This window comes from Physella acuta, unplaced genomic scaffold (genome assembly GCF_028476545.2).
Source record: "Physella acuta isolate Inbredline_101_S28 unplaced genomic scaffold, ASM2847654v3 ptg000887l, whole genome shotgun sequence".
NCBI classification, from domain to species: Eukaryota; Metazoa; Mollusca; class Gastropoda; family Physidae; genus Physella; species Physella acuta.
Window position 1 is genome coordinate 92,797 of NW_026732404.1, and position 19,745 is coordinate 112,541.

Below are 19,745 nucleotides of genomic sequence, written 5' to 3' on the forward strand. Positions count from 1 at the left end.
CATACGACGTAACGATCAGCAAACAACCTACTATCTAAAGCTAGGGTTCAGAACGCTCCAAAAATAGGAAGCGTCTAATATAGGCCTACCCACAAATATCGACAAAACAAATAGCTTACAGACAGGATTTATAAATCTAACAGCTGAAAGATATAATCATAAACTTGAAGAAGTATCAATCAATTAATAAAAATACAATCACAATCTTTTCATCAACATTTCAATCTAACAAACAGCTTCACTCGAATCTTACCTATAATAAGTCTAAACAAGTTAGGTACCAACAGGAAAACTGTGTTGATTTTCGTTACCAGTTTTTTGAGCTAGATTATTTCTATCATTTAAATAGAAAGCTATCACAACTTGATCTTCATATATATATATATATATATATATATATATATATATATATATATATATATATATATATATATATATATATATATATATATATATATATATATATATATATATATATATATATATATATATATATATATATATATATATATATATAGTGACCCCCTTCGAAGTCTTTTTATAGGCACATGCAAAAAAAGCGATTAATATAGCCTTAAAAACGTTCTGGTAATACATGCGCTAGTCTTATAAGCAAAACGGATCTGAAATATGATACCACATCTGATACACCTTGCCTGTAAATGTATAATAGAGATCTGATTTCTGAAGCAATCGATCGCACAGATCAGTGTAATCTTACATCAATGTAATCAATGTAATCTTACACCCGCTCAAACACAAGGTATGCCGGCCGATCAATGAACCGTGAAACGCTGGGATTTTACCTGTTAAATTCAAAGCATAATCTACTTAAATCGTACTTTTTTTTTCTTTTCAAAACCAAAAAAAATAAAAAATAAAAAAAAAAAACAAAAAAAAACAAACAAACAACGGACAGTCATATGATTGTAGTTTAGCCTCCAGTAGGGTAATCGAGTATCGTATCGATTATTTGTTTACAATGCTGGTATCGGGGTTTTAAAATTAGATTTAGGATTAGAACTCAAGTCAGGATTAGGTAACAGATAAAGGAAGGATTAAGGCAAAGATAGGCAAAGGGTTAGGTTTAAGGGAATGGTAAGGACTAGAGTAAGTATCAATGTATTGATACTATTGACAAAAAGGATTGTGTTAAAGTATTTAAATTAATAAGTACAAAAAGAAATATCGTGTAGACCGAGTTCATCAACCGAAATATTTTAAAGAGAGCTAACTCTCCTAGAAGAAAGATAAGCCTGTGTATCGCTTTATATATTTAGAGTACTCTCCCTTTTGTTAATCTTTCTGCCATTGAAGCCTATGCTATTCACTTAGCTGTTTTGTAGTGCATGTAGTTTGTATGCATGGGGAACGGGGAATTAAGGTAATAGTGCTTGCTTTTAGTGTGTGTGTGGGGGGGGGGATTGATTTTTTAGTTCAATGCGCACTATATGTTTATTGACTTATAGGCATTTATCTAGTTATAATTATTTGGCGTAATTTTAAAAAATCGACTTCCAAAAACAAAACACCAGATTTGTATTAACGAATTGATTTCTTACCGTTTAATGGGAAGTAGAGAGTATCTTTAATGACTGGTTGAATCATGGTGCTAATGAGATATAGCTCGCTAGGCTATTCTGACACACTTCACAAAATGTTGTTGTATAATCTGGTACTAAGCCAGCGAAGTTGTAATTTGGAAATAGAATTGTAAATTTTTAAAAAAAGCAACTCAAGTGCAGATCATTGATTGTTTTTTTTTCTTCGTAAGGACCTAAAATTTTACCAGAGGCTTTATTAAATGACGTTCAAACAAAACTAAATAAAATTAAAACGAGTGTTACTACTAAAAAAAAAATAAGCACACAACACCTTGAATTTTGACTAGCAAACTACACATACATCAAGTAACTATTTCATTTCGTGTTATGGAGAAATTGGAAGATTATAGTTGAGGCACGTTACTTCACAAAGAATAAAAAGGATAAGGCGAAGTAGATATTTTCAACTCTAATACATTTACATATTTTTTTTTATTCATCGAGCATATATAAGGCAATATTTTTAAAAAAAAGTTTAAAAAATTTGAACAGGTAATTTATTTTTAAATCTCGCAAAAAAAAAAAAAAAAAAAAAAAAAAAAAAAAAAAAAAAACATAAAAACCACTAGCGCAAAGATTGATGTTATTGTGTATAAGAACAACTTGCAGGTATTTTTAAAAATAGTAACAGGGAAGACAACTTACGTGGTATTAAATAACTTTAAAACAATAGTTGGTTCCCTTTAAATGTTTATTAAAAGCCCATGTTCAATGCAATCATAATATCTATCCGCAGTTGCGCAACGACATACATAAGTTTGTTGTTCTCATGCAAAGTGATATATTTTTTAACAATATAATTTTTTTTTTTCAAATGATTGTAAGATATTTTTTTAACAATATAAAGTATAATTTCAAACGATTGTACGATACTGTTGCTTCATGTAATTTTTTGTTATCTAAGTAAGCTAGATTCTATATTATATTAAAATGAAAATGCAATTTTTATGTACGAAAGCGTTACCGAAGAATTGACAGGATTACTTTTACTTTTTACTTTATACAACTATTATAGTAAGAAACATATTATGGCTGTATAGGGCATGAGTGAACAAAAAAATGTCTTATTATAATCTAGCAGGAAAGATAATATAAATGCCATGTTTTACCCAGTTATACTACATCAATCCAACACACTTTTCATTCACCGCCAATACAACAGTTTCAAGTAATCGCATTATACATCGGACTAGAATTAACTTTTTGTTTTTTAAACTGTACTTGAGTTGCTTCCCTTAGTACTACTTTTTTTTTTCCAATAAAGATTGAAAAAGGGAGACTACTTAAGTTTTTTTCAAAAAGAGACAACTCCAGCGCAACCGGTGGGGACATTAGAATTATACCGGTTACCTCTCTTACAAAACAAAGAGTGTAACGAATTTCCTCAATAAGGTAATTATTTTTAGATAACGGTTTCTCTTAAAAAATATGTCTTTAGGGTTTTCGTATTTTTAATGGTAAAAATAAAACACATGCTTGATGGATGTACATTCAAAAAAATGGCACTAAACGAAATAAAATAAAATGTGTATTATAGTAGTATATTGGTTTTATGCAGTAAAATAATAACTAATCGTTTTACGAGAAAAGCATTAAGTAAGTAATATTAAACAGAATTGTAGTTCTTTAAAACACCAAAGCATAACATTTTAAACGGTAAAAATCGGTTTTGTAAATATCTAGATAATAGTTACCCGACTTCTTTGTTAAACAGATCTAGTCAACGGAGAAAATAAAAACGGCTTTGTATATATCTAGATAGATATGTATGTATGGGTTATCTTGGAAACACATCCTACAATCCAATCCACCATTTTCTTTGTTAAAAAATGAAATAAAAAACAACACTGTATGTCATGTTAACGTTATCAGTTACCAGCACATTTGAGCAAAGATCATAGCATACAAATATTCATATTACAAATACCAGACCAGTACTATACAGATGATATGTGTTTACCTTGATCTATCCACAACACCATGATCATATAAAGCATGATCACATAAAAAATGAAGGCGAATGTTTCTAAATATTGAACAATGTAGGCGTCGTCGATTAATACTCAGTTGAGTCAAAATGAGAGAAATTCACATTTTATATAAAAAAAATATTATAAAAACAACATGGTAGAAATATTTGATAACATCGTTGTGTTGTTAACATTGTCATGTAAACATAAAACAAAACAAAAACATAAAATATATGTGTATACATATAAACACACTGTATTCGCGTATGCACGTATATTTATTTATATGATCATATTCGTCACGCATAAGGTGTTGCCGATTAAACACTAGGGATATTAAAAAAACGGGTTCAAGAAAAGTTTTTAAAACAAACTTACCTTAAGAAGCCTAATTAAAATATTGCTTTAATTAATTTGTAAATTTGTACACGTAATCTTGCACAATGTATTACAATAAATTATTTGTTACCTATACATTGATCACAATACATTGAAAACTTCCTATGTTTATAGTCTTCAGAATACATGCATATAACAAATGTTGACCGATATTTTTCTTAGTGCTTTAAATAAATCTCGACTGCAGTTTATCTACATAATTTAAAGACATTTCGCGTTGAAAAGATAAGACCAGAGATAAGACAACAAGGCAAGAATGTATGCAAATTTATTCAAATGTATTTAAATGTATTAAAATCTTACTTGCATAGTCGGTGCCGACTTCTCTCTTCAGCGTGTGACCAAGGTTAGGCATTGAATGCGAGCTGTCCAGTTTGTAGTGCTCCTAAAACAGGAATGTAGTGGAAAAAAATTGGGTTGTGAAAAAAAATAACATTACTTGAAGGATACGACACAAAAGAAAATAGCCCACCATGAAAATGTTGCGATTCGACAACTTGAGGTATAGTGGAAGTATTTTACTCACTAAGTTCATGTATGTATAATTATTTAGACCTCGAATAAAAACAGGACGTATAAAACAAATCAATGTATAAGAACAACTAACCCACCATGACAATGTTGCGATTCGACAACTTTAGGTAATAGTGAAAGTATTTTACCCACTGAATTCATGAATGTATAATTATTTAGACCTCGAATAAAAACGTGTCGTATAAAAACAAAACAATGTTAGAGAACAACCGACCATAACAATGTTGCGATTCGACAACTTGAGGTAATAGTGAAAGTATTTTACCCACTGAATTCATGTATAAAAACAGGACGTGTAAAAACAAATGAATGTATAACAAAAAACAACCCACCATGACAATGTTGCTATGTGACAACTTGGCGCATTATTGAAAGTATTTTACCCACTACTTTCATGCATGTATAATTATTTAGACCTCGAATAAAAACAGGACGTATAAAAACAAATCAATGTATAAGAACAAACAACCCACCATGACAATGTTGCGATTCGACAACTTGAGGTAATAGTGGAAGTATTCCATCCACAGGTGGCAGAACCCAGGCATGTAGTTGTCTTGACCACTGGAGTGGTACAGTGTTCTGATGCGGGTCCAGTTGTTCTTTCTTGCGATAGCATCCAGCATTTCTGGGGAAGTAGAAGGTAGAATACTAATGTAAATCTCAAGAGGGGGTGTTGAAGAGGGTGGGGGCATGATTTCCGTGTTTCTGTTTATAACGTTTACTTTTTTTTTATTTCGGTAAAATTAAGTTTCCCTTGTGGGAAATTCGAAGTTTACTTAAACAGCGTAACCCATGAAAGGGAACTTCTCTTAGTGTACGTCTGTTAGAGTTCCATTTCAAACATGACGGACTACGGGGCGAGTGAAGTAGAGTTCGCCTGTTTCTGTGACTTGGGCGTATGATGGGGTTGTAAGCATCATGCCCAGCCGCCTTTAATTTCCCTAACGTGAATTTGGTACCCATCAGAGTTGGGTGGACTCAGGGACGGTCTACTGATTTGAACCCGTGTTCGAACTCGAGACTTTCGGGTTAGCAGTATAACTATCTACCGCCAGGCCATCACGTCCCATTTTTTTTTTATTTCAGTAACTAAAAAATATTAATGTGCGACAAATCGATGTATCTACCTCAGTCTTCAAATACTGCCTAAGTAAAATAAGTATTACATTCACCGATAGACATTTAATAGACGTTTACTTCGTTTTTAAAATACCAGATGCACTAATTAAACGATGATGAACAGTTAAATAGACAAAGAAATACTAATGATACTAATAACAGATATTTAGAAAAGAGTCGTTTTGAGGTAAATGAATTTTAACAATTATTTTAACGTCGATATTCTACAAAACGAGCCTGGTCAATATTGCTCCTTATATTTTAGATTGCATAGGAAAAAATTAGTTTCATTTAGTCTCTACACAGTATATGTAGGCAGCGTTGTATCGTCTATTGCACGGGTTCCCAACCTGGGGGTCGCGACCCCCCTGGGGGTCGCGAAGGGCTTTCTGGGGGGTCGCCAACTGGTATACTAAACATTAGTAATTTGAAACAAAACAAATATTTAGAAGAATTTTTGAAATTTATTGATTTCCATACTAATTTCGGCTTTTTAATTCTATGGGGGTCGCGGGTCACTTAATTTTTATAAAAGGGGGTCGCCACTCGAAAAAGGTTGGGAACCACTGGTCTATTGTTTTATTTAAATTGTAATACAAATCCCTTATGCAGTAGCAGTGGCGTAGCGAGGTCGGGTGTTACCCGGTGCGGCACTTAATGGTGTCACCCCCCAGAGGCGTAGCGACCCTTCCCGGGGACAAACTTTCAATTTTCGATGTGCACCCCCCCCGTCAAACTTTCGATACGCACCCCCCCCCCCTTCAATCTTTCGATTTGCCCCTCCTCCCCCCCCCCCCCCCTCAAACTTTCGATTTGCACCCCACTCAAACTTTCGATTTGCACCTCTTAAAAGACTATTTAACACTGGAATTAATCACTTAATTAAGTGGAATTATCATTTTTCTCTATATATTTTGCTATTTTTTGCCTTGGTGTCACCCCCCTAAATGGTGTCACCCGGTGCGGTCCGCATCCCCCGCCCACCTCGCCCAACATGTAGGCATATTAACAATTTACGCGTGATGTTTTTGCTAGTTCTAGAAGATCAGAAAGTGGAATAAAAATATATCAGACATATCTGTTTTCTATTTTAGAACATCCATTAAACAACTGATGGGATAAGTGGAACTTACACAGAATTTTATGGGTTAGTCTGGGGGCGGTGTACCGATAAATTTACGTTTAACTTGTTCAAATTGTCTGTTTACCGATTTAATTTACCATGATTAGTGACTATTTTTAAACTTCTCCTAAGTTCACACTCAATGTTTTTTTTGTTCGTTTGTATGTTTGTTTGTTGGTCGTGCTTAATCTTTTTCGAATGTGAACTGTTTTTTTTTTCATGGCTGAGCGATCATATTTTTAAAATAAATTTTTACGTGTAAACCTTTAACAAAAAATAGTGCCATGTAAATCTTCAGGGAGCAGGATATCGACAAAGTTAACTACACCATTCCCCACCTCTCAACAATAGCACCCCCCCCCCCTTATCACTCTGCCAAGCACCCCCTGTGTATGACGGGTTTCTCAGTTTTTCTAATAAAATAGAAAAAAAATGTGTATTTTTTAAAGGGTGTAATTATTATGGGCTGGGTTGGGGATGGGGACAATGTAGAGATGGGGACAATGTGGGGATGGGGACAATGTGGGGATGGGGACAATGTGGGGATGGGGACAATGTATTCGGAAGTGATGACCGTAGACTGGACTTGTGTTACTACCCTTTGATGTTTAGAATTGGCTTTGTTTGCTACATGTGATACAGGAGAATATATCACCAGCACTCAATAACCTCATGTGTTGTGTGGTGCTACTTCTTAGGTGTTGTGTTGTGCTACTAATAATGTGTTGTGCTTCTATCCAGGTGTGGTGTTATTTTCCGGGCGATGTGCTACTGTCCAGGTGTTTTTCTATTGCTCATGTGTTGTGCTACTGCCCAGGTGTTGTGCTACTGCCCAGGTAGGATGTACTACTGTCTAGGTGATGTGCTACTGTCCAGGTGTTGTGTTACTGTCCAGGTGTTGTACTACTGCCCAGGTGTTGTACTACTGCCCAGGTGTTGTAATACTGCCCAGGTGTTGTACTACTGCCCAGGTGTTGTACTACTGCCCAGGTGTTGTACTACTGCCCAGGTGTTGTACTACTGCCCAGGTGTTGTACTACTGCCCAGGTGTTGTACTACTGCCCAGGTGTTGTACTACTGCCCAGGTGTTGTACTACTGCCCAGGTGTTGTACTACTGCCCAGGTGTTGTACTACTGCCCAGGTGTTGTACTACTGCCCAGGTGTTGTACTACTGCCCAGGTGTTGTACTACTGCCCAGGTGTTGTACTACTGCCCAGGTGTTGTACTACTGCCCAGGTGTTGTACTACTGCCCAGGTGTTGTACTACTGCCCAGGTGTTGTACTACTGCCCAGGTGGGATGTACTACTGTCCAGGTGTTGTACTGCTGCCCTGTGTGATGTGCTACTGTTAGGTATTGTGCTACTGTCAATCTGCGACGCGATGTGGTGCTGCTGATGAAATGGTGTGCTACTACTCAGATCTTGTGCTACTGTTCAGGTGAGATGCTACTACCTCATGCTTATCCCCTTACCTACAGATGCCTGGGCATTAGTGGCCCCCACACGTATCAGCGTAGTGAAGGTGTCTTTCTTAAAATGGGTGTAGTCGAAGGCCCAGGCTCCAGCCGTCATGACTGGAATCTGCCAGTACTTGGCCTGGGGGAGAGAGGAAGTGAGAAAGAGAGAGTTAGTCAGTAAAAGAGAAATGGGCACTACTTATTGAATACCACTAGAGAGATGGGAGAGGTGTATGAAGGGGAGTGAGAGAGTCAGTGATAGAGAAATGTGCACTGCTTAATGGATAATTTAGAGTGGAGAGGTTGGATTGGTGTATGAATGGGCGGTTCATTCTCAGATAAGTAGATAACAATATGAGAAATCTTTTGATGTAACGATTAAAACAAATATATATATATACATCCTTTTGTTTATTGTGTAGGACACTAATTTGAATTTGAGAAGCTCAGGTTGTAGATTAGACGTTTCTCTAGTCTATATAACATGTCAAATAATAGAACGTTCTTAATAGGGCGTATACAATATACACATTAAAAAAATAAGATAAAAAAATAAGCCTTCGATGTCGTGAATAGAATTGCAATGAATTAATAAAAAATAAACTACATGCGGTTTTATTTGTAATGTAAAAGGATATATATTAAAACACATGCACTTAAGAAAGCTGGGCTTGAGTATGTAGGACATCCCTGAGTCTACCCAGCTCTAATGGGTACCTGACTCACGTTTGAGAAAGTAACGGCTGTCGTGTATAGTGCTGACTACACTATACCTCATGTATCCCAATGGTCGCTGGAATAGATTGACTCTACTTTGTAACCCAAAATAGAATTTCGACAAGAAAGTTACAGTTTGATAATGAGTTATGAAAACTATTTCACCTGTCCTATGCCTTTGAGCTTATTTATTAATTGAGGTAACTGCTATTTTGAGAAGACCCCAATATCAACTATCTGGTAAGTCACTCATACAGGCTCATAAACCGAACTCAATACACTCGGGTTAACCACTCTTCCTCACAACCACGAATTCAGACACATAGCAGGTGAAGCAGAGTATACCTAAAAGAAACAACCAATACCTGACGTGCGACCGGCGCCACGGCGTAGTCGCAGACCGGCCCGAAGAAAACTTCCGTGTGGTTCCTCTCCCGGAAGTTGATGGCCTGTGCCATGGCCTCGGCTATGTTACACTTGGAGTCAGCGTACAGTAGAGTCAGGCTGAAACTCGGGAGAAGGCAGACACGTTAGTATAACGTCTGAAGACAGTTGGGATTAGATATACTACAATTAGAAACTCGGGAGAAGACAGGTACGTTAGCACAGTGGCGTAGCGAGGTAGGGTGTCACCCGGTACGGCACTTAATGGTGTCACCCCCCCCAGAGGCGTAGCGACCCTTCCCGGGGACAAACTTTCAAATTTTCGATTTGCACCCCCCTCAAACTTTCGATTTGCACCCCCCCCCCCTCAAGTTTTCAATTTGCACCCCCCCCTCTAACTTTCGATTTGCACCCCCCCCCTTTAACTTTTTCTCCATATATTTTGCTATTTTTTTCCTTGGTGTCACCCCCCTAAATGGTGTCACCCGGTGCGGTCCGCACCCCCCGCCCCCCCCCCCTCCTCGCTACGCCCCTGCGTTAGCATAACGTCTGAAGACAGGCTTAGATAGACTACCATTAGAACATGTTTTAAGCCAGTGGTTCCCAACCTTTTTCGAGTGGCGACCCCCTTTTATAAAAATTAAGTGACCCGCGACCCCCATAGAATTAAAAAACCGAAATCAGTATGGAAATTAATAAGCACTAAAATAAGATTTTCTGGTAGACTTTCAATATGAACTACTCTTGATAACTGTTTTAATTGCAAGGGTAAAATTGCATACTATTCACTAAACCTTCGTGGTTAACTTTTTAATTATTTTTTTTTTGTTAACGCCAACCTATGTCATTATAATTATCTTAATTTTGTTTGTAATCGAAGAATAGTGTTGAAAATATCTTCTCGAAAAGTCAATCAATTTTACGTTTGGGTATGAATGGTGAATACTACACCAAAATTGTGTCTGCAGTTTTTCATCTTACTCGGAATCATTCTGCAAATCAAAGAATTCATCTTGTAAATCATCGGGAATGCTGGCAACATCAAGGAAAGAAGATAATGGGTAATGCGTAAATGCAGATTCTTCTTTTTTTCAGCTCAGAGAAATAGCGATGCAGTTCGTTTTCAAGAGATTCAAGATGCCCAGAAATTGCTTCTTTCAAAATTTTAATTATCTCACAATCAGATTCATCTACCACACCGCAGAGTTTCTCAAATTTACAATATTTCCAAGATCATATTTTGTACCGATTTTGCAGTTTTGATAAAAATGCCCCGAGATTATCATGGAAAGTTATAATATTCGTTCATTTTCCCTGAAGCTTCAGGTTAAGCTTATCTTGATGTTCGAACACATCTGCTAGGTATGTTACTCTCTCCAACCACTCTATGTCGTTTTAAGTATACCAAAAAGTCTTGTTTCCTTTGCACTTCCAAGAACAATTTGATTTCCGATTTCTATTCAAAAACACAATTAACATTTCGTTTGACAGCCAGCGTACTGTAGTGTAGAAGAGCAGAACATCCTGATCTATTTTAATGTTTTTGCTCAGTTCTTTGAAGGCTCCAGATTTTATATAATTTACGACTTATACTAGCAATGGACTCTTGATGTCGATTGGTTAGGGCAGTGGTTAGGGAGCTAAATCTTTTCTGTTTTCTGAAAGCCCGATTTTGAGCTAAACATAGATGGCGCGCCATCCGTACAAACCCCCACAGCCGTTCTAACCCATTTTAATCATCCAGTTTCAAAAAAGATATTTATTTTCTCCATGCAATCTTCACAAAAGAGCAACTCATCTTTGCTAACACATGAATGAATATAGACAAATAGCAGCAACTGCGAACACGAACTCACGTGTGTTGATTTATCAACTTGAAAAGCAAACAATGGTGAAAGCTTAATTTCAATAAAAATTTGTTATTTAACATTTACATTTTACATTTAAATGCAGCGTTTGATGAGATTTTCTCCTATTGTTTTTTTTTTTTTTTTTTTGCTTGGCATTTTCTATCGCGACTTCATTTGATGCTTGCACTAATGCTGGTGAAAACGTCCTGTTCGATCAAGTCTCTGGCGTTTGCAACTAGCTTCTTACCGACGAAAGAACTCCATATATTTTTTGGTGTGTTCCGAATGACTCGTCTCAAATGACGTTTTAGTTTTGAAGATTTCATAGATTCGTGACTGAGAACAACTTTGTACAGTGCGCTTTGTTTCTTCTCTATTACATTTCCAGTGATGTTAATGAAGCCGAATTTCAAAAATTCTTCTAAATATTTATGTTTTGTTTCAAATTACTAAGGTTTAGTATACCAGTTTGCGACCCCCCAGAAAGACCTTCGCGACCCCCAGGGGGGTCGCGACCCCCAGGTTGGGAACCCGTGTTTTAAGCAGAAACTCGGGAGAAGACAGGTACATCGGAATAACGACTACAGACCCTAAAAATGAGATATACTAATATTAGAACGTGTTTTAATCAGACGCTAAGGGACACGGCTATCGGGCTTTGATAGATGATTTTAAATGTTTATATATAGCTATGATCAGTTTCCTTAAGTAATTTGATTTATTGGTTCATACTATTATCAAGTTCTTTACTATGTTGTATTTTCTTCCTTCTTTTAAATTAACACGTGTTAACATTTTTAACTTGAATAATTAACAATCTATAAGTAACTTCGTTCTGCTGCAAGCGCGGGGATTTCGAGTTCGAATCTCGATTCGGACTTAAGACAGACGTCATTGAGTCCACTCAGCTAAGATGGGTACCTAACTCATATTGGGGAAAGTAAAGGCGGCTGGGCATAGTGCTGACCATACCATCCCTTCATATACCAAGGTCAACAAAACATGAACACTACTTCGTCTTCTCAAAGGATCGCGAAATCTAAAGATGAACATTACTTCAATAAATGTAAACCTATATTTATAACATATGAGACTTAAAAACTAGGAGACTTAATTCTTAACAGTTCTTTCTAAAAGAAGACAAAACATATGTATATATAATTATTGAATTGAAAGTTAATAAAGTATCTTACCTCAAGAAGTTCCAAGGCCCCATCTCCGTCGTCAGCATCTCCACTGCCTTCTCCAGCGCAGGTGACACGTGATAAACAGAGAACGGCCTGTCGATGCTATACGGCAACAACACGCCTATTCGGACGTCTTTTTTATATACCAGCGGTCTGTTTTCGTTACCATGACTACCATCCTGTATCACCGGTAGTTCATGGGTTGGCTCAGGTTTGGTTTTTTCGATATTTGTGGTTTTGTTTGATTTTAACACACCACTTCCGGTTTGAGTAGAATTGTTAGCTCTATCTCCCGACGCCGTGACGTCATTTCCGTAGGTCACGACTCTGGAGAAAATCCGACCCTTGAAGTATTCCGCCTGGTCGTGAAGTAACCGCATCCGGAAATCGGAGTCTGCGTCTGAAGAGGATTTGAACCCAGGACTGTGGGTGGAGTTTCGCTCGTCCGCCGTCGACTCGGAAGTGACGTTTCCGTTTTGCGCATGCGCATGCGTAGTAGCAGCGGATCCAACGAAACCATTGGCGCACCAAACGAGAAAGAGCCAACCGATTTTCCACATGTTTTTAAATGTCGCTTCACAACCCCCAAACTAGCTTAGCCAAAAACAGCAACATAAAATATTTGGTCTATTTAAAATATTTCACACATTGCGTTTCAGTTTTAGCAGTAGTATAAAATAAAATCAGAACATTTTTTACATCGGCTAATCGATTAGTATATCTACTGTAAAATTGATTGATCAATTGAAAATAATTTAGTCCCTATGTCGATCAAGGTACATGCTATTTATGATACAGTATAGCAAGCTTAGCCGAAATTGTATATTTTCTCTCTCTCTCTCTCTCCCCCCCCCCCCCCCCTCTCCCCCTCTCTCCCTCTCTCTTTTTGTGCCTATCTGTTATGTCCTTTAAAAAGTATTATTTAGAGTTCACACTAGAGTTCCCCCCTCCCCCCGAACATTTTTTGGGCCTATATATATATATATATATATATATATATATATATATATATATATATATATATATATATATGCATATATATATATATATATCAATGTCTGGCAACCTATTTAGAATCGATGTCGTAAGATCCTAGTAATGTCTACAGTTTGATGTATTGTGAAAGAGATGAAGTGTTCGTGTATATTCCGTGTGTGTCGTGTTGACATGGATTCCTAGACCAGTGGGAAATGTAGAGTAGTGCTGGTACAGGAGTTCACTTAGATCGATAATACACAGTGTTCGATATAGCATGGTCAGTTGGGGGGGGGGGGGGTCAGAGGGTGTGGGTGGTCAGTTTTTGGTGGTCAGGTGTGGATGGTTAGATGGTGTGGGTGGTCAGGTGTGGGTGGTAAGGTTGTGTGGGTGGTCAGATGTAGGTGGGCAGATGGTGTGGGTGGTCAGATGGTGTTGCTGGTCAGATGGTGTGGGTGGTCAGGTTGCTGGTCAGGTGTGTGGGTGGTTAGATGGTGTGGCTGGTCAGATGGTGTTGCTGGTCAGGTGTGTGGGTGGTCAGATGGTGTTGCTGGTCAGGTGTGTGGGTGGTTAGATGGTGTGGCTGGTCAGATGGTGTTGCTGGTCAGGTGTGTGGGTGGTCAGATGGTGTAGCTGGTCAGGTGTGTGGGTGGTTAGATGGGGTGGGTGGATAGGTGTGGGTGGTGAGATGGTGTGGGTGGTGAGATGGTGTGGGAGGTCAGATGGTGTTGCTGGTCAGGTGTGGGTGGTCAGATGGTGTTGCTGGTCAGGTGTGTGGGTGGTCAGATGGTGTGGCTGGTCAGATGGTGTGGGTGGTTAGATGGGGTGGGTGGATAGGTGTGGGTGGTCAGATGGTGTGGGTGGTGAGATGGTGTGGGAGGTCAGATGGTGTGGATGGTCAGTATGTGTGGGTAGTCTGTGTGGGTGGTCAGTATGTGTGGGTAGTCTGTGTGGGTGGTTAGATGGTGTGGGTGGTCCGGTGTGGGTGGTCAGGTGGTGTGGGTGGTCAGGTGGTGTGGGTGGTCAGGTGGTGTTGGTGGTCAGGTGGTGTTGGTGGTCAGGTGGTGTGGGTGGTCAGGTGGTGTTGGTGGTCAGGTGTTGTAGGTGGTCAGGTGGTGTGGGTGGTCAGGTGTGGGTGGTCAGGTGGTGTGGGTGGTCAGGTGTGGGTGTTCTGGTGTGGGTGGTCAGATGGTGTTGTTGGTCAGATGGTGTTGTTGGTCAGATGGTGTTGTTGGTCAGATGGTGTGGGTGGTGAGATGGTGTGGGTGGTGAGATGGTGTGGGTGGTGAGATGGTGTGGATGGTCAGATGGTGTTGGTGGTTGGTATGTGTGGATGGTATGTGTGGGTTGTCTGTGTAGGTGGTATGTGTGGGTGGTCAGGTGTGTGAGGTCAGGTTTAGGTAGTCAGATTGTGTTGGTTATAAGGTAATGTTGGTAGTTGTACAATATAGATGACCTGTTTGAACACGATGTGAACAGAAAAGAAACGAATACCTGGGTGCTACTAATACGAGATCAAGCGCATGAAGAAAATTGTACCCAAAAGAGATTTAAGAAATTCAATTGTTTTTTAAATATATATATATATATTTTTTTTTTTTAATATGAGCATAGTTTTAAACGACCAATAAAAATATTCACTTTTAGGGTTTTAAATATAATTTTTTTTTTTTTTTTTTTTTTTTTTAATATAGATTTATTCTAGTGTAATTACTCATTGTTTCCAAATTGTGTGTTAGTTAATTAGTCTGCAGTAACATTAAAAAGTTTAAACAGCAACAAAATTAACATAAAATTTATGTAACAGTGCAAAAGAGAGTGAGCATTGACAAAATAATAGGCATTTGATTATGTTGAAGCTAATGGTGATGCGCGCTGTAGAAAGTTTTTTTTTTTATTAAATAGTAAAAATGAATTTAAGTAATGTATTTTTTTATTTTTTTTTATATTTTTACAAAAAATTTTTTAATTTTTTGTTTTGTTTTTGTTTTATAAATATAAATTTTTTTTTTTTTTTTTTTTTCTTTTTCTTTTTTTTCTTTTCTTTTTTTCTTTTTCTTTTTTTCTTTTTCTTTTTTTCTTTTTCCTTATAAATAAAATTAATTGTAAAATTGATACTGCATATATACACTAACACTTTAAAATTACAACTAACGGTATACGTACTAATCAGAGTTAATGAAAAGTCATGTGTTCAAACTAGTGAATACACAGAAGTATTGGAATAAGTTATACAAACATTGCATAATTGATGTAACGAAAAAGACAAAATTAAGAAATTTTAAATTTGTTTAGTTATCATAAATCATCTTACACGTTTACACAGCACTGCAATTTAGAAAACATAAATTACATATAATTTTCTTCTCTCTCGGTGTATTATCTCCCTTTACAGATAAACGTAAATATACACGTTCACACATGTTCTATTCCGCCCAGTTATTCGCTTATCTAGTTATGCTGCTAGCTTTATTTCACTCATGTCCACACCCCATTTATTCAATAACCCCCATAGACCACGCATTTATTCAATAATTCAGCATGGAAAGACAACTTTGCTGTGCATATATGGGAATTAACTCTAGGAGTAAAGATGCTGTTAACGTATCTAGATCTCAAGACCGTCACGTTTATATTGCCAGATTGCATGCGGGAGAAAAGCCACAATTTGCCACAAAAAAATCTTGCACGTCTTCCGGTACAAAGACATTGAAATGGCTGAAGAATACAATATTTTTTTTAGTTTCGTTTTCTAATCGATGTAAAAATGCGGGGTTTATTTTCGAAGAATTGCGATTGAAACGTAAACAGTATGTGACGTAAGAGGTTTTTGTTTACAAACAATACGCGTAAACATAAAATCAAGGTCGGGTCATAACCTTTAAGTACTAGGGTTAGGTGTAAATTTCGACATTCATTTAACAAAAAATATTACTTGTAGTTTTATTTTTTTGTTTAGATTGTCAGCTTGTTGGTAGCAAAGCGAAAGATTTTCTTAAACACCATTCTTTTGATAAACAGAACGTTTATAAATAGCATCATAAAGTTCAGCGTGATGTGTTATTCCCAGTTCAAAGACGTCTTTAAATAATGAGTTTCCCAGATTGTCTTAGGATTTCGAGTTCTTCCAAATATTCTTCAAATACCGATTTCCTTGGAATTTTTTTGAGATTCAGAATTCCCCAAAAATTTCTTTTAATGATGCTATTTCTAAGTATCATTTCTTCCTGCTGTTTAGTTTGTTCCATTATCTTCCCAAAACAAAAATTGTTCGTAAAATCGGCCCGTTCTTATTTATAATATAAATTCTTTCATTTTACATTTTGCGTTTTGACATTAACGATTTTTCCAAAATTATAAACTTTCTTTGTTTTTCTCGTACTATTATTTAAACTTACATTTTATTCATTTTTTTAAAAAGGAAGTTTTAATGAAAAGTAAATATATTTCATTTAATCTTTAAAAAAAGTAAGTTGAAAATTAAAAGGAAATAGGAACAAAACAAACAAATATTTCTAGAACATAAATTATTATATTAATGACATTATTCATAGTTAATATAACCATTTTTCCAATACACGGGTTTTTTTTTTTTTAAATAGATTGTATATTTTAAAAAATTCAATTTTTTAAAACAAATTTTTTACGATCCTGATCTGACAAACATACCCTTAACAATCCTCTTCACTACCTCTACTCCAATGTTACGTTTCTTCCAAAAATTTCTTTTTAAAACATAATAACAGAAACACGGCGAATAATTCAATAGCTAATCATCATTTTAAAACAAAATTCCACTGTCTGCTAATCGCATACAGACTCCAACCCCACCCCACGTAAACCCCACCCCACTTCAACCTCACCCCACTTCAACCCCACCCCACTTCAACCCCACCCCACTTCAATCCCACCCCACTACCCCACCGAACCCTCACGGCAAACAAACAAACCAAACTTCTTAGAAACCCCCAGATTTTTAAAGCTGTCATTAAAGATTTCCTCTAACGAACTCAACGCACGGCGAAATCAACAGTTTTTTTAAGTTGTGTTTATTTTGTTTGATATTTCGACAAACGCGTCGCAATTGATTTCTTCATTAGCGAACCAGAAAGCGATTTTGGAAAATTATATTTTGTTTTGAAATTTAACTTGGCCTTATAATTTTCTTTTTAAAATTACAAATACGTAATTTACCAAGAAATGTCGGTAATAGAAAAAAAGAAAGCGAAGAGACTTATTACAGAATAAGATAAAAGAGTTGTTTTTTTTCTTTCGTGCTTGGGCAGGTAAATTAACAATGTGCATGTGTGCTCGCCTTTGCGCTAAGTTCTATTATGATCAACAGCTAACCATGTATGCAAACTTGGTCCGGCCTAAACCATTTTGGAGAAGGACCGTATAACGTGAAGCAAGGACTGTGGGGATTACATGGGCTAAACTAAAGAGAGCTGCCAAAACCAGGGTCTGTAACCAGATGTAGCTGTAGCTCTTTGCTCTTCGGGTGCTTGACTCTACTAAGTTGAGCGAGTCAGGGATATTAATATGAACTATGACAGAAGATGTTAAAGCAGTAAAAGTGAAAAGCAGGTAAAGAATCATCTTTAGTCCTTGCGATCCGTTGGGTAGGTGAAGTAGAGTACATATGTTTCTTGACCTCGGCACATAAAGTGAAGGTTTGGTAAGCAGTTTTCCCAGCCGCCTTTACTGACCCTAACATGAGTTAAGGTAGATTCAGGGACGTTCTACTGACTTGGATAGATGTTGCTAGTTTATTATGTTATTGTATCTTATAAGCTGATTTGGCTATGGAGAATAGGATGGTTGGTCGAAGAACGCCACATGTTATTGTAGTTACTCAACCAAACCAAATAAAATAGAATCTTCAAATTTCCCCTATGTACAAAGGAAATTACCCTTTTCGAACCTGACGATCCATGGATCAGGTAAAGTAGAGTCCACCTGTTTCTTTGACGTTGGAATATGCTAGGATAATGTGGTCAGCAGTATTTTCAGCAGTCTTTGCTTTCCCTAATGTGATTTGGGTAGGCTATCAGAGCTGGGTGGTATTCAAGAAGTCTTACGGAACTAAGAACGGGATCCGAACTCGAGATTTTCATGTTAGAAATCGTAAGCTCTACCACCCAGCCAGGTTTTCCCATTCTTTTTCTATTAATTACTAAATATCTTAATACTATTGAAAGATAATCTTAACATGATTAATCTGAAGTCTCTAATAAAATAAGGCTTTCATAAATTCAAACATAGTAATACCTTAATCCTTCCGGATCTAATGACATAACTGATTAGCCATCGGAATCTTCTACTTAAAGTAATACCGTAGAGCATAAATAAAATTCCATAGAGAGAGACCGATGCCTTGGCTATCGTAAGATAGTTGTGCGAAATCTTACGTATTGTAATAGGGCTGATAAGTAGGACACCAACCAGTTCTACGGCTCAATAAAAACTGCATGAGCCATAGAGCTGGTTGGTGGCCTACTTATTAGCCCTATTGATGTTCCCAATATTATTTATGGAAAAACTTCTTTCACTAAAAATTTGCCAACTTGTGCTTGCTTCAAGGTTGTTTGGATAAAAAATTAGCTCTAGTTTGTTCTGAGGTGATTGATTAAGGCTAATTTGCTTAGCCGGATTAGGTTGAGAGTAGACAAAATTAATATAATTAATTATCTTCGCAAATTGAATTACATTGAGTTGTAATATTATTCATTAGCTAATTAAAGTTGTTTTTTTACTGAAATAATGTTAGAGTGGGATCCGTTCTTAAACAAATATTTGTTAATTTGTTAATTTAATTTCTTTTAGAAAAAAATTTGTCACAATATTTTAACCGATTTTTTTTTTAAATAAAAAAAAAAAAGTTGACAAATCACATTTAAGCTGAAGGCCAATGCTGATTTACCAGTAACAAAAACTGTGCTGAACTTTATGTGAAGGATTTTGTAAAGGCGAAAAGGGTGAGAGGATATAAATAAACAGATGGCACATTGAATTAGATGAGAGGGCCATTAACGTTTCTACTTTCTCTGTCTCTCTATTTTATCTCTCTCTCTCTCTCCCTCTCTCTTTTTCCCTTTCTCTCTCTCTCTCTCTCTCTCTGTCCCTTTCTCTCTTTCTCTTTCTTTTACGGTTACTATCAGATCCAGGTATTTCTCATTGGCCATAACGACTAAAACAGGTAAAAAAATCTGAACATTTCTCTCACCCAAGTTACCAGGCGCTAGACCCGTGGGTCACCGCTACGCTTTTGTTTTCATTATTCAGTGCACCGCAGCAAATGATGTGAGCATTCAAGGCTTTTTAGTCAGGAGTTGGACTAGAAAGAATACAGCTAACATTTGGAGTTAACGGGTCATGTGGCGCATAATATTACACATAGTAACGAAGAAGAAGAGTATAAA

General features: G+C 36.8%; 1 protein-coding gene across 1 annotated transcript; it reads right to left on the reverse strand.

The window, feature by feature from the left end:
• Positions 1 to 4,276: 4,276 nt before the first annotated feature.
• On the reverse strand, positions 4,277 to 9,385 carry LOC131952676 (atrial natriuretic peptide receptor 3-like; the record flags this gene model as incomplete). Its single annotated transcript, XM_059315437.1, has 4 exons — positions 9,293 to 9,385; positions 8,226 to 8,349; positions 4,981 to 5,135; positions 4,277 to 4,358 (listed from the first exon to the last, which is right to left on the reverse strand). Coding segments are annotated over exons 1-4 (454 nt in total), but the record flags the coding sequence as incomplete, so codon positions are not given.
• Positions 9,386 to 19,745: the final 10,360 nt, after the last annotated feature.